We start from the raw sequence: 24,990 nt of genomic DNA on the forward strand, positions 1-24,990 counted from the left end.
TATCGCCAGCACCCGTCTCAGCCCCTCTCCAGCGCAGCCTCCAGCCTCCTCAACCTCCTGTCCGTCCTCCACCCCGTCCATCCTTCCCTATTCAGCACCTCCTCACCCTCCAACCCGCCCGCCAACTCCGCCACTACCGCATCCACCACATCCTCTCCCTCCCCCTCCTCATCCCCGACCCCATATCCCCCCTTATCCCCCACGACAACCTTCAGCGGCCCAAACTTGCCCTCCAGACTCCGCCATACCTCCTCAATCACATCCACATCACTCCCCTGCACCCTCGCAAACGCCAACACGATATTCCACATATTCTTCGCCGAGGGCGCCGCCTTGTGCTGCGCCCTCGGCGAGAGAGTGAGGAAGGTTTCGAATAGGTGATACAGCGCCTCCGAGGTCCATAGCGATTCACCATCCCCGGGGTACCCATCATCGTCAGAGTCAGGCGAGAATCGGGGTATCTGATCCCCGGAGCCATAGAGACCTTTGGTCCAGATTGATCCGATCCTTCCTCCCATCCCTCCCGCATCTGCCCGTTTACCCCGAGCCCCGCTTCCGCCAAGACCAGCAGGAGCGATATGCTCGAACTTGGGGAACATGGCCGATAATTTCCCGCGCGGACCATCATAAATGACGCCATACCGCGCAAACCCCTCAAAGAGCGCCATATACTCCGGGACGTGCGGCGCGAACCCGTCCCCAAACATATGCCGCATGACCTCGAGGCTAGCGGCGAGGTCGCCTTGGTACGCCGTGCTGCGGATAAGGATGGAGTAGGTATCGCGCGAAGGACGGAGGCGGGCGGGGACGAGCAGAGCGAGCAAGGGAGGGGAGGAAGGGGAGAGGAAGGAGGTGTCGGTATCAGCGAGCTCGGGCTCGTGCGTGTGGGAAAGGAGTTGCTGGTATGCGCCGGCAATGACGTCCCAGTGTTTCTCGGAGATGGCGAGGTGCCAGAGGACGAGGTTGAGAGTGACCATCTGGTGATTGTTGGCACCAAAGATGAGTCCGGTATTGGTCATGGCTGGTCGCGTCCCGTCGTTATACGCCTCGATCAACGCGTCGAGCTTCTTCTGGTTTGCAAGAAGCAAGAGCCGCAGGGTGAAGATATGTCCGTCCGGCTCCCCACCTGCCGCCTCCCGCTTCTCCATCCATCGCTCGAAGGCATCCCCATCCGGTACTTTGGCAGCCAACGCCAAGATCTGGGTGATCAAGTGGATAATGACGAGTTTGTCCCTCCAATACGGAGCGGACGGGAAGCCCTTCGGGTACGCCACGGCCACCTTGCGTTCCGCCTCCTTCAACGTCTTTGCCCCGACCGTCTTCCTGTACGCCTCCGCTTGCAACTCCGCCACAAGGATCTGGCGGGCAGCCCGGCCAACCACACCGGGCGAGATATCCCCCAGAACATCCTTGACTATCCCGGACCGCTGTGCCGCGGCGTGCGGATCTCGGAGCTTGCCTCGGTGGTCCGCCCGGTGCATCCCGCGGAGGATGGTCATGAGCTCCGGAGGGGTGAAGAGGCGGGTATTGGGAGCGGAGAGGTAGAGGTTGCTCCATGCCGAGTAGATCTCGGTGGAGGTGGCGGTCGAGCTGGAAGCGAGAACGAAGAGATTGGAGAGTTGTTGGGAACGGATTTGGGGAGGGAGCTCGTGCGGTGTAATAGGATCCAGTTGGCGGGCGGGAGTGGATGAGAGCGAAATTGACTCGTCCGTAGGAGGCGGGAGGAAGGCGGCGAGGTCAGCGGCGGGGAGGACGGGCCTAATGACGGGCGGTGTAGGATGGGACTCCTCGAGATCACCAGGGAGGTGGGCGGAAGGAGGGACGTGCTGGGCATCGCCGCTTGCCGGAGCGGTAGGTGCCTTTCCGAGAACGCGAGGAGCGGGCTCAGCGGGAGTTCGTACAGATCCCGTAGCAATGTCGTACGACCGATGTTGGGGCTCGTCGTGCAGGCTAGGGAAGTAATCGCCGTTATCAGTGGAGTTTGATTCCAGCTGAATAGCGGAGGAGCTGTACCGCCGCACGGCACACGTCGAATACCCTCGCGGGCGCGATGACAGAACATCAAAGAAGGCAGACTGCGGAACGTCGATGTTCCCCGCAAGCCGCTTGAGGCGCTGTTTGCCCTTCTTTTGCTTTTCGAGGTGCTTCATTTTCCGCTCGTAGTGCCCTCACCAGTCAGCTTGGACCCCTCGAAGGACAGAGGGAAGTCAGCTCACCTCCGTAAAGACCAGCAGTGACGTCTTTGCGCATCGCCGAGAGACTCTCTCGAGCGACTACCTTCGTACCAATAGCCGCCTGGATCGCGAGCTCGAACAATTGCCGAGGTAGTACTTCGCCTGTATTGTCAGCTACTGCCACGCAGGTGATAGGTGGCAGGAAGCTTACGCAGTTTCTTGGTCCACGTTCGACCGATAGCGACCGCCGCATTCCGATGTACGACCATAGCCAGCGCGTCGACCGGTTTCGAATTGAGCATCATATTGAGCTGGTCTGGTAAGCTTCATACACAGTCCCAGGGATCGGTTCAGCTTACCTTGACGAGATCCGACCGTTGATACCCTGCCTCCTCATAATCAAAGCTCGCAAACCCCGAACTTGCGCTCTTCAACTCGGAGAAGAAGTCGGTGACGATCTCTGAGAGCGGGAGGGTGTATCGCAAGACAGCTCGGGACGAGTTTTCGAGGATCCGGTATTCCTGTTGAATACCTCGGTATTTGGCGCAGAGGGTCATCATCTCGCCAATGTACTCGTTGGGGACAAAGATCGTCGCGGCCACTGCGAGTTCAGCTGAGGTACGAGGAGACAGAAGGTGTGGATTGGACAAACCCATTGGTTCCTCGATGTGTGCCACGCGAGCTTTGGGGTCGGTGATATCTGGAAAGTCTGCGGGGTTGGAGATGAACTCCTCTCGGCCGTCTTTATACACCACTGAAACAAGTCAGATGATTCTCAGGAGACCGATAGACTAGTCTCAGCTTACCCTTGAAGGGTACGGTCGGCGAGGTGATGATGACGTTCGACTCATACTCGTCTTCCAGGCGTTGTCGGCTGAGAGGTCAGCCCCGTTCTGCCACTTTTCATGAAGAGGCTAGTCAGCCAGACTTACAAGACGTCCAAGTGCAGAGTGCCCAAAAAGCCGAGTCGGAAACCCTGGCTCAACGCTGCTGATGATTCACGTTGTATCGACACTGTGCGTCAGCTATATCCATGCCAGAGGCCTGTGGTCAGCTCACCACTGCGATCATTCAAGGTCAGCTAGTTGGAGTCAGCTTGGGCGCTAGAGGAGAGTCACACATTCAAAGCTTACCCTCTCGATTGCTTCTTCCAATTTGGAAAAATCGCCACTGTCGACCGGGAAGACGCCGGCGTAGACCTGGACAATCAGCTGAGTAGAGCAAAGCAGAAGTGAGAGACATACCATAGCCTTCATCGGTTTGAAACCGGGCAAGGCATCGACAAGTTTGTCTGCGTGGCAGATCGTATCTCCAATGTGTGCTGAAAAGTGAGCTATGCGTTTCTACGATCTCAGCGGCCCCGCTCACCCTCATCTGAGTTCTTCATATTGCAGACGACGTATCTGAAAGTTAGCTCCTAGTGGCCTTGCTATCCATGTAGGGGCATCTACTTACCCTACTTGACCATCCAAGAGGACGTCAACCGGTACCTCCTCCGGATTGTGCACCCCTACCTCCAGCACATCGTATTTCTTGCCCGCTTGGAGGAACCGGACCTTGTCACCCTTCCGTATGGACCCAGAGAAAAGCCGTACGAGGGATACGACACCGCGGAAATGGTCGTAGCTGGCTTGTCAGCTGGATCTGCTTCACTCTGAAAATCGGAGAGCTGCCAATAACTGACAATGTATCAAAGACCAGTCCTCGCAATCGCCCGTCCGTCTCTTCCGACGGAGGTGGAGGCGGCAACTCGTCGATGATGGATGTCAGGACCTGCGGTACGCCCAGACCGCTCTTCGCGCTGATATGTACGTGGTTGCCCATGGGCAGACCGAGCGTCGCGGCGATTTGCTCGGACGTTTCCTTTGGGCTCGCATGTGGTAGGTCGACCTTGTTGATGACCGGTAGTAAGGTAAGGTTTGCTTCTTCAGCATAATGGAAGACCGATAAGGTCTGAGCTTGGATACCCTCTGAATGTGTCAGCTCAGCTCTGACTATGCACGCGACGAGCACTGGCAAGCTCACGGGTACAATCCACGAGCAACAGCGCCCCTTCGCACGCGCCTAGACTCCGGCTGACCTCATAGCTGAAATCAACATGTCCAGGGGTATCAATCAAATTGATCAGATACCGCTCCCCGTCCGTATGCGTGTGTATGAGCGATACCGTCTGCGCCTTGACGGTGATACCCCGCTCTTTTTCGACTTTGAGCTTGTCGAGGAATTGCGGGCTGGACGAGGCGGGCAGAGTGCCCGTCAGCTGTAGTAGCCGATCGGCGAGGGTCGACTTTCCATGGTCGATATGAGCGATGATGGAGATGTTTCTGTGGGTCAGCTGTCGCTTGCAGTCCTGATATCAGCGGCACACAGCTCACCTGATCCGGTCCCGGGGAAAGTCCTCCATATCGAGCGCTTTGCCCTTCCCGTTGTCCCCCTCCAGAATCTTCGCAGCTCTTATAGTAGGAGACGAAGAGAAGCTTCTGATGCTGGGCTGGACGAAGACCCGATGAGGACATGCCGAGGTCGGCCTGGCGAGACTCGCATACCGACGGGCAGCCTGCGCCGAGCTCTCGGCTGGCGGACAGGGCAAATGTGCTACTGCGATTCGACTCTGGGCGACGCAGCGAGAGCATGAGGCCGCTCTCCAGCTCCTCTTGAGCATGATCAAGGCGGTGTTTAGTGGCGCTGCTATAGGTATGGTCAAGTGAAGTACCCTTTATTAGCATCGAGCAGTCTCGCGCCAACATTTCGTATGAGCCAACGGAGATAGCCCCTAACTCCGGTCTCAGTGTGGGGCTCCGATGGAAACCTCCACTTGTGATGGCGACATCGCTGGCCATTGATTCCAGAATTCGGAAAACACACAAACTGACTGATTCAGCTGACCTTCTCACTCATCCTCCTGCTCATCACCATCATGTCTGCCCGAGCCACTTCCACACTCCGCGCCGTGCTCCGCACACGAGTCGCAGCCCGATCCTACGCTACCTCAGTCACAGGGTACGGGCGCGAAGTCGAAGGATTCGTCGGGGCTGTCGGCAACACCCCGCTTATCCGGCTTAACCGACTGTCCGAGGAGACGGGATGCAACATCCTTGCCAAGGCAGAATTCATGTCCCCCGGGGGGTCGGTCAAGGACCGGGCGGCGCTGTACCTTGTTAAGGATGCAGAGGCGCAGGGGCTGATCCGGCCAGGCGGGACGGTCGTTGAGGGGACAGCGGGGAATACGGGGATTGGGCTGGCGCATGTCTGTCGGAGTAAAGGGTATCAGTGTGTCATCTACATGCCGGACACGCAGAGTCAGGAGAAGATTGATCTCTTGAGGATGCTGGGTGCGGACGTACGGCCTGTTCCTGGTCAGTCCATCATTTCTGGCTTCATCGTTGGTGAACCACGCTGACTCCCTAGCTGTCGCATTCGACAACCCCCAGAACTACAACCACCAAGCCAAGCGCTACGCCGAGTCCCTGGACAACGCAGTCTGGACAAACCAGTTCGACAACACCGCGAACCGGGAAGCTCACATCCTCACTACCGGTCCGGAAATCTGGGAGCAGACCGACGGCGGGAAGCTGGACGCCTTTATCTGCGCCACCGGGACCGGAGGGACACTGGCTGGTGTGACGCGGTACCTCACGGAGAAGAGTAACGGGCGGGTTCAGGGGTGGTTGGCCGACCCGCCAGGAAGTGTGCTATATCACTTGGTGGAGAATGGGAAGATTGCGAGGGAAGGGAATGGGTCAATCACTGAGGGTAAGTCTCACCTGCCCTTTGTGGCCCGACTAGGGAATTGGAGCTGATGAAGCAGGTATTGGACAAGGCCGAGTCACCAACAACCTCAAGGGCGACATCTCCCTCGTCACCGGAGCGATCCACGTTCCTGATTCCGCCTCTATCAACATGGTCTACCGCCTGCTGCATGAGGAAGGGATCTATGTCGGCGCGTCTTCGGCGCTGAATGTATGGGCGGCGTCGGAGCTGGCGAGGAAGATGGGCAAGGGAAAGACGATTGTGACGATTCTGTGTGATGGGGCTTATCGGTGAGTCATGCGCTACGCTTGTTGGAGTATGGAGTCAAAGGAGGCCAAGAGCTGATAAGGCAGATACCAGGCTCGTCTGTTCTCGCGGGTATGGCTCGAGAGCAAGGGGCTCCTCCAGCACATCCCGGAGCACTTGCAAAAGTACGTTGTGCTGCCATGATGTATTGTGTACGCTTGGGTATGGTACTCACGTGTCTTGCGGACGCCGCTCATGCTTCATGCTGTGATGGGAGTGCTAATCGTTGCGGTGCTGACTAATGCTCACGGAGCTCGTCAGCACCTCACCCCATCCCTTGTGGGTCGACGAAACGCGTGTTGACCTGAAGATCTCGGCCGCACCGCCTCATCGCAAGTCTTCCTTTCCATCCTCGCAATAAGTGGGCGTTGATCTGCCTATGTACTGACACGCAATCATCCCTTGCTGAGCATCGCATTGATCCGTTATGTGAACAACCCCGTAACACGCCCTTGACCTTGGATCTCGATTGCCATATCTGACTGCTGACCTTCCTTTGCACCTGCGCAAACAGCGTGTCGAGCCCTGCTCGCCATATCGGTCGGAAACTCCTTTGACATGCTCACGCGGGTATCCCCTTTTCCCTCGCTCGGTGGACATATAAAGGGCGCCGCTGTCTCTCTGTCCTTTGTCTCAAACACCCACCCCTTCCTTCCACTACGCACGGTCCACCTTCACATCCATATCATCATGTCTGCGGCCTACGCGCCCATCTTGCCCAATGCTTTCGTCACGAAGCAGCAGTATCAGGCTCTTGTCAAGGGCCTGGCAGACGTCAAAGCCAGAATCGACCGGACTTTGAAAACGGGCCAAGCGGCAAGCCGGGAAGACTACAACACGGAGACTTTGGTACAGGGGTTGCTGAATGTCTTCCCGGATACTGGGGAAGACATGACTTGGCTCGACAAAAGCAAGATGGACAGAGTATTCGCGATAATGGCGCATCACGAAAAGTCCGAGGAATGGGACCGCGGATTCGGCGCAACCTACCGAGAACAAGCCGGGACGGTCATTGAAAAATTCAGCGGACGGGACACGTGGGGCAATTCCTCTGTCCACCAACAGGACGCGACGGTCTTTACTGCCATTGTGGACCAGACGATTCAGATGCTGGCGTACCAGCAAGAGGGTGAGTTGTCTTAGACAGACATGTATGGTGCTGATTTCGACAGTCTCAAGCAATGTGCCTGGACAGGGACACGCGTACTACTCACCCCGACGATGGGACTGATGTCACTGAGCGACGGATCGTTTTGGCTGTCTACTGAACGTGACATGGAAGTCTGATATATACCACTCATGTGATTCTCTTGTGTATGTCTTACGGCTGTAAATGGCAACCTATGACTACTGCGCCAAGCCTGCGTTATGAGCTGATATAAACCTGGTTAAGCTTGAGATGGGTCGGAGTAGCAGAGTGACTGAATCCAGTACTGAGCGGGACAAGCATGAGTTAGGTACCTGACGTTGGTGCGTCAGCTGTCTCTGCCTGGGCATTGCGCTCGTTGACAAGAATGCATGACTACTGGATCGAATGAGCCTGGAGCCGGATGCTATGACCCACGTCACACGTGCGCACTTCGCGCAGATAAGCTGAATGCAATTTAGTCTGTCCTTTGTCTGGCCGACCAGATGACAGCCTACGGTCAGCTCGACTGCGTTTCAGCACGAATGAAGATCTGAAAATCGCAGTCGACTCCGCTCAATCTAACGTGTGAATTGCGCGGGACTACCTTTCACTTTGACCTTGAGGGTACGCAAAAAGCTGACTATACTGGAGTGCTGGAAATCTCCACGAGACTGTATCCTTTGAAGCGAGATCTATACGACCGCTTTGGGCATCACTGGCGAGGCGGGCGGCCAATGAGCCTTCCTGCAAACCTCTCGGGTCCTTGTCCCACTCCCAGCGTGGACGGCGCACATAAGAACTCATATTTCCCTCACATGCTATATTCGTCCCTCTAGCTACCCCGATATCGTCCAAGTCTCCCTGAATAATCACATACAACATGTCTATCTCCGAGCCTGTGCCGACGTTGCCACCTGTGTCGGTCACTACAGCCGCTCAGAACGCCCTTCTCCGAGCACTACGACTCACGAAGGACCGTGCGACGAACACTGAAGACGATGAGGAGAAACAGCGGCTGAAGCAGCTCCACTTCTTCGGAACTACTCTCCTGTCAAAACTCCCACAGGTCACCGGTGAAGAGGACACTGTGCTCGACGATCAGGCCATGCGCTACTTCGATTGGGACCTGTCAGCTGATGGTTCGACCGCGGGCCGCGACTTTCACAGGGCTTTCCATGCGTACGCGACGCTCGTGGCCGAACAGCTCGAGACAGAGGCTCCTGAACTCTGGCGAGAGGCAACCATTACCCAGAAGCAGGCTCACGTCCTTCACGGAGTCCTGAAGGGCACGATACACGCACTCACTGAAGAAGGACAGCAGGGTGAGTAGTGTCATTTTTATCTGTCGCGAGTCAGGCCGGTAAGAGCTGATTACTGCAGGACTGATCAACAACGGTCTCTGGGTTGATCAGCTGACGAGCAACGCTTCACCCACCGAGTTCATCCTGTTCTCCGTTTCACCAGGGCCCTCGGGGCCGAGTCGGGGATAGGCCGGTACGGATGAGACTACCAAGGTAGCGGCTTGTTTATACGACATGTATCATGTGATGCACTTGTGAACCAATTGAGGACTTGAGGACTGAAGACCTTATGCAAGGAGAAGAGCGGTGTGGGGAAAGCGCAGGCTTGATACAATTCCGCCACACAACGAGGAATGAGGAGGTCCGTGCACAGCACACAGGCGAGGCTGACGAGAGCCATGGATGGCTAAGCGTTGGATAGATCGTCAATCACCGTACATAGCACTAGCCACATACATGTTCATGTAGCTCTTGCTCTGTCTCACCTGCAGCTTGGCCATTCGACACTCGGTGCTACTCCCATCGACATCTATACGGCTCGGCACACTCTTCGTATCCCTCTCATACCCCTCTCCTGTGCGCCAGTCCTCCCTGGTTCACCTCGATCTCCTCTCTTTCGCTTGCCATCGATCTAGCTTCCACCCTTTTTCACCACAGCGTCATGGTGATCGTGTTTGATCAGACCCGTCGCAATGACGAAACGAGGAGTCTTGCTTTTATTGTTTATACGCCATGCATTTGTTAATGAGTGAGGCATCTCACTCATCAGGCATTTGCAGCCGAGATTGATGAGGACGGCTGTACATCACGCACATCAGTATTAGTATTTTGATCATCTTGTTGGCATCCCGACCCCGTCAGCGTAGGAGGATCAGCCGGTCCCGGCTCTTCTTTGCAATGCATCTCACTTGACTCCCTTGTCATCCTGATGGCCCACGCACTTGGCCCTCCCCAATCTTTCTCCAGCCCATCACGTCCCCGGCTGGACCCTGCTGCCTAGCCCCGCCGCTCACCACGCCAGCAACCCCCGTATCTCCTTGACCATTTCGGGTCTCCCTTTCTTCATCATCGGCAGGAGTCCTTGTGTGTATACCGAAGAATGGCGCGATGGCAAGGTGTACGACCCCCTTGAACATATCCGCCAACAACGGTTTCAGGCGGTCTCCAGATTGGACAAAGTCGGGCGAAGCGTTGAACTCGAGCAAAGTGACGGTCGGTATTGGGAGCTGATTGTCGGCAGGATCTGAAGATAATGTTGGTGGGAAAGAGAGGAGGAGGTCGACGCCGAAGATCTAGCTCATCAGCTCAAGCTATACCACGTCGTGTTGCGATTATCGTCACGTCCGCGGTCATCGTCACGTCCGCGATGACTGTCACATCCGCGATTATCGTCACGTACCTCGAACGCATTCGGCATCAATTGCAACCCAAAGCTCCCACACTCCACCCCGGCCCTCACACTTTCCGCCACCACCTCCCCCACCTTCTCAAACGTACTTTTCAACCACTCCTTCCCGACTTTTCCTTCACTGCCGTACTCCCCGTCTGCACCCAGAGCGAGCGCGTCCAACCCCTCCAGCTCCCAGAAGAGCTTGACCAGCTCTTCATCCGGGATAGTCTGGCCCAGCTCATCCGTCTGCAGACAGGTATTGGTCAGATGGGGCCGAAGAGCGTCGTCATCGTATGCCGTGGAAGAGGTGGGGTGGGTGTAGGCGTCCGAAGAGAAGAGAGCTAGGAGGGTGCGGGAGAGATGCAGGGTGTAGTCGCCGGTCAGGAGGACGTAGGCTCTGAGGTGGAACTGCTCTTTAGCCATATCCATATCCACTGGCAGACAGGACGATAGTTACCTTACGCCCCTTTGAGGGTGTTTCAGATGTAGCTTCGCTTTGATGTATGTCAAAGAGCATTGGTCGAGGCATGTATTCCTGCTTGTCAGCTTCATTTGCAGTCACGGACTATGTCAGCTCACCTGTATCACGAAATGTCGCAATTGTGAAGTCATCACGCCCGTCCCGCCTTCTTCTTCATCTTCAACACCCATCTTGGCGGTCTTCTCAACCAGCCTCCGCTCAAACGCCTCGACATCTTCCTCATCACCTTTTTCCGCACCCGCCTCCTCATCATCGTCATCCTCATCTTCCTCGTCTGATGATGGCGGCTCGAAAGACTCAAAGATAGCTCTCCTGTCATACTTCAGCTACAGATTTCAAGCTAGGCTTCACCACTTACAGCTCATATTCCGAGGAGAACATCCGTATACCCTGGGCACGATCGGCAAAGCCCGGCTTCAGGATGTACCAGCTGTCAGGTCAGCTCCCGTGAGAAGCTTAAAATGAGATGATGCCCACCTCTTCTCCGCGTCACTCTTCTCCTCATTCGACTGCATCCCCTCGGCCAACTCATACAAATCATCCATCAAAAGCTCGTCCAGCTCATCCGCAAACTGCAAGTCTACCACCCATCCCTTTGGCACCCCTCCATCCTTCAGTACACTCTTTACGCCGCGATGATCGCATTTCGCGAGATACTCGGTAATAGTGAGGTGAAGTTGATGTTTCCGGATAAGGGCTTTACGGTAGATGTAGGAAGAGATGAGGTGGGTTGAGGGCGAGGCATGGGGCTTGTCGAATGAGATGAGGTCATAGTCGGCCCTGTATGATCAGAAATATGACGGATACAATAATGATAGACCGACCACTGGAGCCGGGGTGGATCCTCGTCGTCTGGCGGGAGGAGCGAGATGGAGATGGAGGACAGGCAAGATATGAGGGCCTTCACGATGAGGCTCTGGGTATATGGCGAGGGGAACGAGACAAAGGCGGTCAAAGGAACCGTGTTGGGCGAGATCTCTCCCTCTGAGGCGGGTGGTTCTACCATTGTGTACGGGGTAGATTGGTTGTGTAGATGGGCGACTGAGGTTGGTTTTGACTTTGGTGAGCTGGCTTGAGGAATGTGGAGTTGAGAAAACTTTCCGTTCCGCCGGAAGCTGAGCTGAGCAACTCAAACCCTGTCCTCTGATCTCTTTGCTCTACATCTATCTACATCAGCAGGCAGCAGCAGCCGGCGCTACCCCGCAGAGTATCAGTTTAGCATACTGCGTAGACAGTCTACCCGAAAAATTACGATCTAAGAGCGCTCCGATCTTACCATGTCGATTCAAACTGTCACCTCGCTCGACGGGCGAGTCAAGGTCAGTCCATATTGAGATTCTGATGGCGTGATCCTACTATCGCCATTCTGTACCCCTTCACATAAGGTCCAGTGTTGAACATACTCTAGATGCTCGATGGGAACACCATCCCGCAGTTCGGTCTCGGTGTATACGAGATGGACGATGAGCAGACGTATCAGGCGTGCAAGTGGGCTTTCGAGGCGGGGTACAAGCACGTTGATACTGCCGAATGGTAAGCTGGACTCTCCATGAGACTCTGTCAGGGAGCGATAGCTGACAGGCAGGTATGAGAACGAAGGACCCTCTGCTCGGGCCATGCTGGACTACATGGGTAAGCTCTTCTTATCCCAGTAAAACCCTCCGGCTGCCGCTGACGTCTGCGTAGAAGAGAGCGACACCCCCCGCTCCTCCCTCTTCTTCACTTCCAAGCTCAAGACCAACCGCGGCTACGACGAGACTCTCCGTGACCTGCGGAACTCGCTCAAAGTCGCCGGGCTGGAGTACTTTGACTTGTACCTCATGCACTCGGCTATTGGGGGTCCGGAGATGCGCAAGAACGTCTGGCGGGCGTGTGTGGATGCGCAGAAAGAAGGACTCGTCAAGTCTATCGGGGTGAGCTTGTCCTTATTCACGAACAGGGACAAGAATTCACGAAGTAGGTCTCCAACTTTGGCGTCAAGCACATCCAGGAGTTCGTCGACCAGGGTGTCCCCCTTCCTACCGTCAACCAGGTGGATCTGCACCCGTTCATGCGTCACCCGGACATCGTCGAGATCTGCCAAAAGCACAACATTCTTCTTGAGGTGAGCTCTGCTTCGTCTTTGACGCTGTGTCTCAGCATAAAGGGATCTTGGGAGCAAAATCTGATACAACAGGCCTGGGGACCGCTGGCTCGCGCTATGCGATTCGACCATGCCTCGGTGCAGAAGATCGCCAAAGCACACGGAAAGGATCAGGCGCAAATCATGCTTCGATGGGGCTTGCAGCACGTCAGTTTCTATTCCATCAAATTAGGCCTCTCATCTGAGAGCCGGGAGGTCTGTAAGCTGATACTCCCAGGGCACGATCATCATCCCCAAGTCGGTCTCGCAGAAGCGTATCATCTCCAACTCGCAGATCTTCGACTTTGAGCTGAGCAAGGATGAGATGGATGAGCTGAATGGGCTGGACGAGTACCTCGTGAGCTCATCGTTCTTCTGTGAGGTGCCAAGACACGCTGACTTGGACAGGTGACGGACTGGGACGTTGTCGACTGCGAATAAGCGGGACTGGATATCTGCATGCAAGTAGTTGTCTATTGTCGAGCTAAGAATCATGTCTTGCACATTCAACATACGCGCTCATCCACCGATGGTGCAAGGAGATGAGGTGGTACATGATCCGAGTCTACGTCCTAAATATCGTTGCCTAATCGTATATACAACCCTTCACCCATGCAGTACGCCCGGCCTCAGTCTAGACACTCCCCTCACCCCGCCGCTCCACGCCGCTCCCTCGCCGAATCAACGCCGTCCGCTCACCCAACATCGCCGCATCCCCCGCTTGGCCTCTTCGACCAAACAACATACCCCTCGTGCGGCCAATCCACCGGCCCAAGAATCGTCCCGCCGTAAAGATTGGCCCTTCCAGGCGTTCTCCCCGATCATCTGCGTCTTGCTCTACTTCAGCACCAGCACCAGCCATTCCGTGTCCGAGTCCGTCCACAAGGGTCAGCCTGGCTCCTCGGCTGGCTGCGGGGGGTGTTGCGCCTGGCGGGAGAGTCACGTCTGCTCGACATGTTGGACACTGTTGGTCAGCTCCAATCCTTCCCTACAGTCGGTCCAGGTTGGTCGGGGAACGGCACTCACCAGCTTCCTCCACTTCATCAACCACTCATCGCACTCCTCTTTATGGAACACATGCCCACACGGCAGTATCCGGACTATATCACCCGCATGGAACTCATCCATACAGATCGCACACTCGTCCTTACTAAAGTATCGCCGTTTCTTACTGACCGCGGCGGTGATCGTCGAATTGCTTTTGGTCCGTTTCGCCGGCGGCCGACTCGATGTCGAGCCAGAGCCGGATCCAGACGCAGTGGGAGTGGCGGTAGGTGTGATATTGAATGGATCGGCGATTTCTACAGCTGGAGGCGTGATGATGTCCCGAGAAGAGATGGGCGGGGGTGCGAGGCCCGAAGACGATGACGATGGCGTGCGGGAGGCAGACGGGCGGGCGGGCGAGGACGAGGATGTGATAGATGTTTCGGTTGAGGCTTTTCGGGAAGGTGTGCGAGATGGAGGATCGGGGCGGGAGGGGGAGACGAGCGGCGTATCGTCTTCTTTTTCCCAGACAATATCCGGCTGCCAGACCCTTTCTGGGAGGGAGAGTACGACTTGGGCGGGAGCACGGTCTTGCTCCTTTTGCCTGAGGTGTCAGCTATGTCGCACAGCGGATAATGGCCTGCAGATGGCCAAGCTTCGTATAGGAGGAATAGCTTACCTGGCCACTCGAACGCGATGCACTGCGATCGTAGCGAGCAAGAACAAGCTCGGCATGAGCAAAGCAAATGAGAGCATTCCGCCCAATGTACTGTATGATCAGCTGGCCTGCTCTATACGGTATTCCCGCCATGAGGCATAGAGGTAGCTTACGCATTCTCGTCCGCGCCATCGCCAATATCGATCCAGACCCCTTCTTGATCACCGCTCGCCGAATCCAATACATCCAGGAGCTGGAGGTACGCCGCCCTTGAGACGAACACCGACGGGATATGTATATTGTCCGTGTCTTCTGCGCGAAGTCAGCTTGGGGTGTCATTTCCAGGGGCACTGCAGGACCAGAGGGCAAGACGTACCTGGTGAAAACATAGTAATCAAACCCCCCGTCCTCTTCTTCCCTTCCTCCACACTCTCCCCCTCGTCCGCCCTATCGCCCACAATAACAGCCCCCGCGCCCCTCTCTTGCGCCGCCTGGACTTTAGTCGCAAAGTCACATCCGCCCCTTTCGACAAGTACCACCTTGACTCCCTTCTCCGTGATTCCCCTTTCCTGTCCGGCAGCTCCCCTCCGACGATATACCGGCGCAAGGGAGGTCCAGCGGATAGGTGGCCAAGCCGCAGGAAGACAGCCCTGCATAGCTGCCGGAGGGGTCTTAGGGGGCTTACCCGATCCGGATCCCGATCCGGGGAAGAGCCAGCCGCTGCTAATGCCCGCGGCTGCGGCTGCAGTGAACGCAGAAGTCGGTAGAGTGGAATTGGGAAGAGAGGTGAACGCGACGAGGAGGCCTGATTTGGGCAGACGAGAAATGGCGGGGAGGTGTGTAGGGAACGCGGCGGGTCGGTGTGGGTAGGTCAAGTTTCCGGATGATAGCTAGGAGATGTATCAGCTGTGGTCTGGAATCGTGCGAGATGCTCTGTTTGAATGTGATAATGGGCGGGGGATAGGGGATTCTGGCGTTGGTCTTGGTCTTGGTGATCCAAGCCGTACATGTCCCCTTGTTCTCGAGCAGAAACACAGGCAAAGAGAGCCTACACTTACCTCGACGACCACCTCCCCTTCTCCCCCCAAAGCCATCCAACGCTCCAACCACCCCCTACTGCTCCCTCCCGCAGCAGCAGGAACTCCCGGAATCGGGATCTCCACCGTCGCCCCTGTTTCCACTGGCGATGGCGATGGATCTTGCGATCGAGCATCCAGCACTAGCCATGACCCCAAGATATCGTCGACGCTCCATGATGATGTGGACGCGGTGTTATCAGCGATAGCGCCAGCGATGCTCGGATGAAGCGCGAGCGAAAGGGAGGGCCCGGTGGCGAGGATAAGAAAGAGCGCTTCGATGAGGTATTGCGTGGACCTCATTTTGTTCAATGTGCCGATGTGCGAGGCTCTTGTGCCGGCTAGGGCTGAGTTTAGCGCTGCAGGGCCTTCGGAGATGGCGATACTGTCGTCGAAGATAAAAGACAAGCCGAGATATGGAAGAGATAACGCTGACCGCCGTGGAAGCTGTGGAAGCTTGGTGATCGCCCTCTCGGCATCGCATATGCGCATGCAGATGTTACCCGGCTTACTATCTCTCCTCTCCAGACTCTGGCTTCAAGCTTCAACACGTCGACCTTGATTACCGGTCGCAGACGAACGAGGGGCGGGGCGTAGTGCGTAGTCAATGCATATCCGTATCTATCCCAGTCTATCATCCTCACCTCAGCCCTGATCCCCAAATCCGACGCCTACGCCAACGTCGGCCTCAATCCCAATCACACGCTCCACCCTCCAGTCTCCGGTCCTCGCACCTATTGACGGTCTGTAACATCAGCTTTTCCGTCATCGTTCAGTACCAGAACCAGAACAGGTAACTTACACAAGTGTCGCTTGAGGACTTTGGTGATGATGGAAGTATCAGGGAACGCCATCGTCTCGAGTGACTCTGCGTACTGGCCATGTCAGCTTGATCCCCTTTTACAATTGCTAGAGTGGGTGTAAACTCACAGGCGTAGGCACATCCGCACCCGTGATCCTCTCTGGCGGGGCATCGAGGAAATCAAACGCGGGGGATTCGCAAATCTGGGCAATGATTTCCGATCCGACACCGAATGCTGCGGAGATGTCAGCTGTGCCCAGGCCATTCCATCTCATACGATACTGCCTAGCGAGGAAGATTATGACTGACCTGGGAATCCACCCTCGACGGTCACGAGGTGGCCAGTCTTCTTGACGGACCTGATGATGGTGTCGATGTCGAGGGGTCGGATAGAGCTGTGGGAATCAGCATTGCTTCTTTGTGTTGATGTTTGTGAGATAAGCGCGGCGGTCAGATCCAGCCCGGTCCAGTCCGGTCTGGTCGAGACAAGATCTTCCACGGAGGAGGGGAGGAGAGAAGGGGAAGGTTGCACAACCCGCCATATGTCCACTGTCCAGCCGCATCTCTCAGCCGGCCTTCTCCATTTCCACTCTTCTCTCCCAATCCCGCAGACTAGTCCTCGCACCTCCTCCACCACCTAGCCCTTCTCCTTCTCCATCCTTCCCCCCAGACCCCTCCTTCCCCCAGACCCCCCAAAAACACCAAGACCCAAGACTCACCGCAAGTTGATAACCTCCACCTTGATCCCCTGCTCCTTCTCCAAAATCTCGGCCGCCTCCAAACTGTGCGTCACCATCTTACTGTGCGCCACGACCGTCACGTCCGTCCCTTCCTTTTCGACCTTTGCTTTCCCGATCGGCAAGAGGAAGTCGGCCGACATTTCTTCCTTGGTCATCGGGAAGGAAACACCGTAGAGGAGTTCGTTTTCGAGGAAACAGACCTGTGGGCGTGTTAGCGGGCGCAGATTGTGGTGGTGGGGGACGAAGCGACGAATGAGGGATGAGGGCTGACGAATGGATAACGGTGGAAGAAAAGGAAATAGGAAATATTGAAAGCTAGGAGAGAAGAGGGTGGAGAAGAAAGACAGGAGGCATGAGACAGCTGGATGGGGGTGCCAGCCAGATATACTGGAGTAGTCCACCTGTCCCAACGTGGCGCCCACCTGTCTTCCATATAACGATCGCCCCACGTATCTCCTTCTCACCCCTCTCCTCGACTTCCAACTATCAGGTCCATATGCTGATCCAACTCCTTCTCCAACTCCTTCTCCGCCCTTCGACCCAACTCCAATTCCAACTCCAAACCAAACTCACAGGGTTAGGATCCCGAATCGCCGCCTTCAACAGCCCCTTGCAGTCCGCAGCCGACCACGGACTGATAACCTTCAGACCGGGGATGGAGCCGTACCACGCGCAATAGTCCTGCGAGTGCTGTGCGGCGACACCGGCGGCGGCGCCGTTCGGGCCCCGAAAGACGACGGGGCAGGGAACATTTCCGCCCGACATGTAGTAGGTTTTTCCGCCCGAGTTGACTATTTGGTCGATGGCTTGCATGGCAAAGTTCCAGGTCACTGGGCGTGAGCGAGCGAGTTCGGGAGTGCGTGGAGCGCGCAAGGGAGCGAACGAGCGAACGCGAGCCAGGAAGAAAGGGGCGAGGAGAGTCCGACGAAACGGAAGAGAGGGACGGGGAGGGAAACCCGACGATACGGAAGAAGGGGTGCACAAGAAGGATAAGAGAGAAGAGAAGGTGAAGAAGAGATAGCCAACTATGAGGGAAGAGGCGGACCAACAGAAAACCGTAACTTTCCACTCGGCTAATGGATATCACTTACTGAACTCGCACACTGGACGAAGACCAGCAAGGGCCGCACCGACAGCCATGCCTGCGAAACCCGACTCAGTGATAGGTGTCTTGTGGATCAGCATAGCTCAAGCCCGTACCACCACCATATCTCTCCAATCTCCGACCTCCATTCTCCATGCGCGCATGGCACGGCAATGATAGAGAGTGGTATCAAGATCTAGACGAGACTCACGTCGATCACTCGGTCCTCTCCGAATTTATCCAGCAAGCCCTTCGTGATCTGCCCATTAGCCCTACCCCGTATGCAAACAACATCCACTGTTCTTCTGAGAGGGGAGAAGATGTTCATAGTGAAAAAGGAGGAAGGAGGCATAGCTCACCTTGTAAGCACCATTGTACCGTGCGACTTCCTCTCCAATGACGAAAACAGTCTCGTCCCTGATCATTTCTTCCTCCATGGCGAGGTTGAGGGCCTCACGAACGGTCTGAAGAGTTAGCCGAGGTGCGGTAAAGGCAGGGATGGGACATAGGAGAGAAGAGATGGGTGGTGCCGGATGGTTCGTCAACCGATAGTACAGGCTTATTTCCTGTCCCATAGCCGCCCTCCTTCATAAACTAGACAACACCTTCTTCCTCATCAACCCGAACCGTTCCCTGTCCCTCCGGGTCCCTTCCCCTCCCTTTTGACCTTACCTCCCCACCCTCCCTCTCTCTCCTTTTCCCCTTCCCCCTTCCCCCTTTACCTGATACCTATCCAATCCCAGTCCTGAACTCACCATACTTCCACCCCCCTCTTCCGTACTAGCCGCCCGCCTCCCTCCCTCACCCACCAAAAACCTCGGCTCCGCCCTCCCAACCCTCGCCATCGGGGTCGAAATCAACGCATTCCTCCCTGTGAGCCTCGCGACTGAGCTGGCCGCCGCGGCGGTGGACGAGGTACTGATGGACGCTGAAGCTGGGCGGAGTACCCTCGCTGCTGTAGGCGTGATGAGCTTGGAGATGGATCGGGATGCCATGGTTGCTGTAGGCTGTAGGTGGAGAGAGATAGGACACCAAGAAAGTTGAGTGCGGATCTCTTTCTGCGGAACGGCTCTGGCTGGCTCAGTCGCGTGGGGGAGCGGAATCAGACGGGGCGGGTGACAGGTTATTCCGGGTAGTGGGAGTTTCCGTATTTTATCCGGACTACTGTATCATCGAGGAATGCTGTCGATGGTTCCGGGGGAAATAACAATATTTGGCGCAGCAGCAACGACCTGATCATATACATTCACTCTGCTACAGTACTCTCGAGGAGCATAACAGCGCAGTCACAAGCGGCGCAACAGTCAAGATGGTACCTACAGACCCTCTGGTGAGCTATACCGACTTTTTCCGTGACCTGACCAGTAGCTCACACTTGCAGCGAACCCTTTTGCTCCCCGTCCTTGAAGCTTGCCCTTTACAAGCCGGTTCTCTGTACACCTCATACAAGGACCTCTCGCTTTGTACGCCTATATTCTGCTTTCCAGCTGGATCAAACTCCGTCCACTCTCGTGCTTCATGACCTTTCAGCTGACTCCGTTAGCTGTGGAATGGCATGACCTCCGCGCCTTCGTCCTCCCAGGCACAGAATGGGCCGTCATCCTAGGGCACAAGAAACGGCAGGTCAGTCCATGTTCCACCTTGACCTTGACCTTCGCTCTCACTTAGCTGACCTGACTTCGTGCATATCCTGAACTCCACAGCTGATCCAAGCAGGACCCACTTCGCGTAGTCCTCCCCCTCCCACTGCACACCACCGCCCTCAAGCCCTCCATCCTCAAACTCATCTACTCGACGCTCGCTTCCCTCCCTTTTTCGGCTATACCAGTGCCGGACGATCCCCTCGTTCCTTCTATTGAGGAAGTGCAGCGGGAAATGGCCAGTCGGCGGGTGACAAGCGGGGACGCGGAGACGGGGGAGGGCTCAACGGAGAAGGAGAAGGACAACGGGCAGGAGGCGGCGGAGGTCAACGAGTCGATTGACAGGGAGACGATATACCTCGCGATTGTCACTTCGGACTCTACCGTCGTGTACTACAAGTTGAGCAAGGGGATCAAGAAGCCGGCGGATATTCCGGATGAGTGAGCGGGGAGAGAGAGCAGGGCGGAGTGCCAGGGGCAAGGAAAGGAGCTGCATTGGGGACATTCTGGACAGGCCGGCCACATCCCTCGGAGCGCGACCATTAGGTTGGGATGGAGCCCCTCCTCCCTCCTTCGTCGTTCACCGGCGCTGGACGGATAGGCGTCTCGGACCCGCCAACCACGTCGGATCTGCTCGCTCTCTACGCCCGCGACAGCGGAACTGTAAATCGCACATACAATCACGATAGGTAGCGAAGCCTGCTGTGGCTCGAGCTTCCGGTCAGTATAAGCAGTATCACATAGTATGCATCTACTTATAATGAGGCTCCAAGATTTCCTGCGCTAGATCGAATCCATCTATAGCGTCAAAACCCCCCTCAAGATCCCCTTCTCCCCCTCCGTCAACCCATCCACCATCCCATGCATCCCATTCGCATTCGACGTATAACATCCGCGGAGGATATCCGTCAGGTGCGCCTAAGCCATCAGCCATCAGCTCTGGGGTGTCCACCGCTAGCCGCTAGCCGCCAGCGCTCAAATAGTACGCTCCTCGCCAGCTCAAGGCAAACAAGACACAGAAGGTGATACGATACGCACACTGAGGTCGATTTGAGCAATAGGATCCGATCGGAGATCTTCATCATCATCCTGCGTATCACTATCCCCTTGTCCATTCTCCAACCACGCTATTCCCGTCAGCTCTCTTTCACATCAAAGCGAGTACTAAAGCTTACAAGAGAGATACTGAAACTCGTCCTCCCCTGCATCGCCTAATGGATCATCGTCATCCCAGTCCTCATCCTGCACTATCAGCTTTCACTCTCATTCTCTTCCGATCTTCCGGGCCGGCACAGCTGAGAGAGTAAAACATACACCATCATCCTCTTCAATCTCAGGATCGTCCCTCCCACCGGCGCTACCCTTCTTCCCGCCCAGAGCTTGCAAGTCCTTCAAAAGCAATTTGAGCGCCTTGACGGGGAATGGGATCTGGGTATACTTTGGCGGCGCTATATATCAGCGCCAGCTCTTGCTCTTTCCCCTGATAGAAAGGCGGGAAACGTGAGAGCTCACCAGCACGCGCTTTAGACCGCGTCATGATCACGTCTCGATTACTCGCATCGACAATCATCTCCCCTCTTACCGCCACCGCGCTCACGCGGGGATCAGGATGGAGGAAGAGCTTGGCCATCCCCAGATCGCTAGAGGATCAGCTTCTTCCTTGTTCCTCCAGGTCCGAATCGAGCCGGGGCGTGGACGGTAGTAAAGAGAAGGAAACTCACGAGACCCGGATATTCCAGCTCCCGCTGATAGTCTCGCACGTCTCACACCACGCATTCAAGACCAAGTCCAAGGCGCCCCTCTCGGACCCATCAGGCGTGGGCACCGAGAATTGCGATAAGAGGTCGATGGTCGAGACGGTATGTTCCGTCTCGAAGAGGTATGCGAACGGCAATACAAGGCTCTGGTCTGTAAGCTCTCTCCACTCCCTCCCTTACATCCAGGTCAATGTAAACCGAGCAAGCTCACCTGGATGAAGGAAGGCAATTTCGCACTAGCCAACCTCCCCACTACAGCCCTCAACAGCCCCGGCAACACATCCCCAATACTGCCCCCCGCTTTTCGGAACAGGTGCATGATGAGCTCGCCTGTGAATATCCCGCCGGACTCGGAGAATGAGGGGGAGAGGAAGCGAGCGAGGAGGTGGAATAGGGCGGTGAGGCCAGGTGTGCCGTCGGCGGCGTGCCTAGGGGTCAGCTTGCGTCCATCGTGGATTACCATGAACCTCAAGGCTGAGGGAGGTGAGATGAGACGCCCACGCCCAAGGGAGGACATACCATTGTATGAGCTTTTCACAGTCTTTCCGGATGATCAGCGTCAAGTGTACCATCCCATGCTACCTCATCAGCTCTCTTCCTCCTCACATGAGTCCGGATGATCCCTCATCCGTATACGAGTGACGAGGAACTCACTTGGATCACGTCCATATCGTCCGTCCCCGCCAAAACACCCACCACCGCGCCCGTCACCCCATTTATCAAATCGACCTCTACCGGGCCGCCCCGGGACCTGATCAGGGAATTCGCAAGCTGGACCGCCTCGCCCGGTACGTGAATACAATCCTCGTCCGGCCGAGTCCCGATCAGAGCGGCAAGGCGTGGGGAGAGACGAGTGACGATGGTTCCGACGAGGAGGGGGCGGGAGGCGAGGGCTTCGAATAGCTCTTCGGTTATTGCTGTGATTACTGGGTCTGTGGGGTGTCAGCTGTTGTCCTGATATCAAAGGGATTGCGGAGGGAGCGGAGGGAGGAGAGGCGGTAGCTGACCTGAAGTATTGGCCTCCCAGGTCTCATATATCCGATCCGTCACTTCCAGGACACTATCGGGCGTAAGAAGTTCCTGGTCCAGTCCGACTACGGCCCGGACGGTCTCAAGCAGGAGGTACAGCGTCTCGCCGGTGGTTTGGCCGAGTAAAGGGAGGAGGAGGGACAGAATCGACCGGGTTTGGGGATGCAGGATAGAGGGCTGAACGAAACGGCAGAAACTGGATGTGTCAGCTTGTCAACTGGTAACAGCGGAAGCTAGTCCGTGGCCGTGGATTGGAGCTCACTTCTTGATAGTCTTCACCGCGGAGATCTTGACCGGTATACTGACCGCTTCGCTCTGCAATGCCGAGACTGCCGCGGCGAGGTACTGCGTCGCCAGGTGTTCAGGGAGGAGAGAGGCGAAATGCGAGGCGAATACAAAGGCTCGGCCCTGAAGGAAGGGGGTGTCTGTGGAAATCAGCTGTGTCCGCCACAATCTCAAAAGGGGAAAAGGCGATAGCTTACCTGATTGATCCAGCAATCGAGGAATGACCTGATCAAACAAATACCCGAGGTCGATCGACGCAGCCTCGCCGGATTCGCGTTCGCTGTCGAGGCGATCTCGGATATCGTCCGAGAGTCCGCCGAGGGTAGCGAGGACCGCTTCGAGGGGTTTCCACCTAGGCGTCAGCTGATCCAGCTTCACATGAGCATCCAACTGACCATTCCAGCACGCCTTGCTGCCTCAGCTGAGCGGACTCGGAGACTATCTGCTGGGTCTGGGATTGGAGGAGGAGGGCGATAGGTCGCGGGTACTTGTCCATCATGGCCTGTGCGGTCAGCTGCAGTACGATTGCTCGGAGGGAAGCTCACAATAACTCACTCCGATGAGATTTATGCCGACTGTCCGTAATCCATACTGCTCCGTCTCTTCATCGTCGTCCATGACGAACGCGTTTGCATCTTCCAGCCATTCTTCCTCCTGCGTGTATCAGCTCATCATCTACACCGCACTCGGTTCATCTGCTGTTCCGCGACTCACATTTGACCGCGTCACCTGCGTATACGCCAGAATACACCTAACAAGCCCCTCCGCCAAACCTCCCGCCCGCTCTCCATTCTCCCCACTGATCATCTCCCCCTTCATCTTTGGCAGCCTGACCAAGGGCGTTACAAAGTCGAAGGCCGCACAAGCCATATCATCCAGGTCATTCTTGGGAACCACAAAGCCTGCGTCGGATGTAGGTGAGGGAGGTTCAGGCGCGTCGGGCGCGGACGAGAGATAGTAGGTCTGGAAGGTGGGGAGGAGGGAGGTGAGGTTTGAGAGTGTGGTGGAGAGGTAGAGGGGGAGATGGGGGGTTAGGAGGCGGGGAAAGGAGGATTGGACTGTTGTGAGGGTCTGAAAAGTCAGCGAAGGCCTTGGCAGTGGTACTCAAGGAGGGAGCTCACGCGGAATATCTCTATTCTGAGCCCAAGGCTGTCCCAGCTCGCCTCTACTTCGGTTCGGGCGTTCAAAGACAACAAAGTCCGGAAAGCGCCCAACCAGATATCCCCGATTTCCTCTAGAGCCTGCTTGACCGCCGCGGGGTGCTCTTCGCGGACCGTCTCGAGCATGCGTAGGACTTGGCGGAACGTGGCGACGCATTCCGAGCGGGTGGTATATGAGTGGGTCTGTCCATGAGCTTGTCCCTTCCACTGCACACATCCAAGGTGTAAGCTCACGTTCGAGTCGCCCAAGACCTGAAGTAAAGCAGGAAGCAAGTCCCTCACGACGGGAAGCAACTGATCCTCGCTCAGATCATTCTTGACGAATTCGGCAATGACCCGCATGGACCCATGCACGGATACAGGGGAACCCGTGTGGAGGAGCCCAACGAGGGAAGAGAGAAGGTCGGGGTATTCGTCAGGCCAGTCAAAGCGGGCTATGGTAGATAGGGCGAAGGCCTAGAGGTCAGCTTAAAACGTATTGAGGACAACGGTGGGTAGATAGCTCACGCTGGCCATGCGGATTTTGCGTTGCGGGTCGGAGAGGCCAGAGAAGATGATGGGTCGGATTTGAGCTTTGATCTGGAGTGGTGAGCTCGGTCCACCTGGCGCAACGGCAGAGGGGGTCGACGAGCTCACCTCATTTGGCGTTGAAGGGTCCTCAAAAACGTGCGAGATCCCAGACCAGTGCTTCAGGATATACTGCTGTAAGAGTACGCCAGCGGACTGAAGGGTATCAGCTATGAGTCTCATTTCCCGCAGCAAATGCAATGGGCTTGCTAGCTGCACGTACCTGCCTCTGCGCAATGTTCACATCCTGCGCGAGCAATATCCTTGACAAGCTCAACCCAGCTTCTACATCAAGTCAGCTTCGCCCGGTGCTCAACCTGCGTGGTAACTGACCAGGATGGAAGAACAGCTGTTTCAGCTGGACCTCAGCGTTCTGCCGGACAGCCTCTTCAGGGGATAAAGTCTCCCTTAACACCTGCAGGACTTGCTGGTCCATCTTGCTCGCTTATATCTGACCGAGTGGAGGGATGAAGGTAAAGAGGTAAGAGGTGGAGACGCGAATCCGAGACTTTGAACTTTTGACAACCCTCTTCGCGTGAGAATTCTGAAACAAGG

The 24,990-nt window shown here is 56.1% G+C and overlaps 9 protein-coding genes across 9 annotated transcripts; 3 read left to right on the forward strand and 6 right to left on the reverse strand.

Moving 5' to 3' along the window:
• Positions 1-584: 584 nt before the first annotated feature.
• MKK02DRAFT_9599 (uncharacterized protein) lies at positions 585-4,500 on the reverse strand (the record flags this gene model as incomplete). The annotated part of the gene is made up of 15 exons (XM_053093712.1): positions 585-1,758; positions 2,014-2,167; positions 2,217-2,336; positions 2,386-2,485; positions 2,534-2,775; positions 2,827-2,928; positions 2,981-3,048; positions 3,107-3,188; positions 3,234-3,255; positions 3,308-3,373; positions 3,419-3,495; positions 3,543-3,577; positions 3,630-3,800; positions 3,859-4,144; positions 4,200-4,500. Coding segments are annotated over 15 exons (3,000 nt in total), but the record flags the coding sequence as incomplete, so codon positions are not given.
• Positions 4,501-5,091: 591 nt separating this feature from the next.
• MKK02DRAFT_35746 (putative cysteine synthase) lies at positions 5,092-6,374 on the forward strand (the record flags this gene model as incomplete). Its single annotated transcript, XM_053089255.1, has 4 exons — positions 5,092-5,530; positions 5,583-5,927; positions 5,983-6,214; positions 6,278-6,374. 4 exons carry the CDS (start codon positions 5,092-5,094, stop codon positions 6,372-6,374), a joined length of 1,113 nt encoding a protein of 370 aa, XP_052948537.1.
• Positions 6,375-7,959: 1,585 nt separating this feature from the next.
• Positions 7,960-9,060, reverse strand: MKK02DRAFT_31086 (uncharacterized protein; the record flags this gene model as incomplete). Its single annotated transcript, XM_053088207.1, has 5 exons — positions 7,960-8,273; positions 8,329-8,388; positions 8,665-8,758; positions 8,795-8,865; positions 8,913-9,060. The coding sequence occupies 5 exons, from the start codon at positions 9,058-9,060 to the stop codon at positions 7,960-7,962; spliced, it is 687 nt and encodes a 228-aa protein (XP_052948538.1).
• A 520-nt stretch (positions 9,061-9,580) lies between these two features.
• Positions 9,581-11,537, reverse strand: MKK02DRAFT_22140 (tubulin-tyrosine ligase family-domain-containing protein; the record flags this gene model as incomplete). The annotated part of the gene is made up of 8 exons (XM_053086526.1): positions 9,581-9,642; positions 9,703-9,952; positions 10,060-10,458; positions 10,508-10,588; positions 10,630-10,843; positions 10,890-10,961; positions 11,009-11,311; positions 11,356-11,537. The coding sequence occupies 8 exons, from the start codon at positions 11,535-11,537 to the stop codon at positions 9,581-9,583; spliced, it is 1,563 nt and encodes a 520-aa protein (XP_052948539.1).
• Positions 11,538-11,808: 271 nt separating this feature from the next.
• Positions 11,809-13,094, forward strand: MKK02DRAFT_41790 (putative aldo-keto reductase; the record flags this gene model as incomplete). Its single annotated transcript, XM_053091705.1, has 8 exons — positions 11,809-11,850; positions 11,940-12,064; positions 12,117-12,163; positions 12,218-12,444; positions 12,492-12,635; positions 12,708-12,821; positions 12,892-13,011; positions 13,062-13,094. 8 exons carry the CDS (start codon positions 11,809-11,811, stop codon positions 13,092-13,094), a joined length of 852 nt encoding a protein of 283 aa, XP_052948540.1.
• A 430-nt stretch (positions 13,095-13,524) lies between these two features.
• On the reverse strand, positions 13,525-15,437 carry MKK02DRAFT_11795 (uncharacterized protein; the record flags this gene model as incomplete). The annotated part of the gene is made up of 7 exons (XM_053085515.1): positions 13,525-13,617; positions 13,680-14,241; positions 14,317-14,406; positions 14,469-14,607; positions 14,672-14,839; positions 14,981-15,185; positions 15,348-15,437. Coding segments are annotated over 7 exons (1,347 nt in total), but the record flags the coding sequence as incomplete, so codon positions are not given.
• Positions 15,438-16,105: 668 nt separating this feature from the next.
• MKK02DRAFT_41792 (thiamine diphosphate-binding protein) lies at positions 16,106-18,992 on the reverse strand (the record flags this gene model as incomplete). The annotated part of the gene is made up of 10 exons (XM_053091706.1): positions 16,106-16,116; positions 16,174-16,246; positions 16,302-16,408; positions 16,483-16,568; positions 16,893-17,113; positions 17,487-17,743; positions 18,005-18,083; positions 18,209-18,256; positions 18,357-18,461; positions 18,753-18,992. The coding sequence occupies 10 exons, from the start codon at positions 18,990-18,992 to the stop codon at positions 16,106-16,108; spliced, it is 1,227 nt and encodes a 408-aa protein (XP_052948542.1).
• Positions 18,993-19,306: 314 nt separating this feature from the next.
• MKK02DRAFT_41793 (tRNA intron endonuclease) lies at positions 19,307-20,082 on the forward strand (the record flags this gene model as incomplete). Its single annotated transcript, XM_053091707.1, has 4 exons — positions 19,307-19,327; positions 19,379-19,460; positions 19,541-19,620; positions 19,714-20,082. 4 exons carry the CDS (start codon positions 19,307-19,309, stop codon positions 20,080-20,082), a joined length of 552 nt encoding a protein of 183 aa, XP_052948543.1.
• A 353-nt stretch (positions 20,083-20,435) lies between these two features.
• MKK02DRAFT_21854 (armadillo-type protein) lies at positions 20,436-24,871 on the reverse strand (the record flags this gene model as incomplete). Its single annotated transcript, XM_053086478.1, has 20 exons — positions 20,436-20,555; positions 20,676-20,764; positions 20,813-20,879; positions 20,952-21,085; positions 21,150-21,277; positions 21,359-21,540; positions 21,606-21,833; positions 22,031-22,326; positions 22,402-22,619; positions 22,686-22,848; positions 22,906-23,060; positions 23,104-23,210; positions 23,264-23,362; positions 23,465-23,779; positions 23,830-24,051; positions 24,103-24,324; positions 24,376-24,447; positions 24,505-24,591; positions 24,659-24,720; positions 24,769-24,871. 20 exons carry the CDS (start codon positions 24,869-24,871, stop codon positions 20,436-20,438), a joined length of 3,069 nt encoding a protein of 1,022 aa, XP_052948544.1.
• Between the last annotated feature and the right edge of the window lie 119 nt (positions 24,872-24,990).

Source organism: Dioszegia hungarica, assembly GCF_025882075.1.
Source record: "Dioszegia hungarica strain PDD-24b-2 chromosome Unknown MKK02contig_5, whole genome shotgun sequence".
Classification (NCBI taxonomy): Eukaryota; Fungi; Basidiomycota; class Tremellomycetes; order Tremellales; family Bulleribasidiaceae; genus Dioszegia; species Dioszegia hungarica.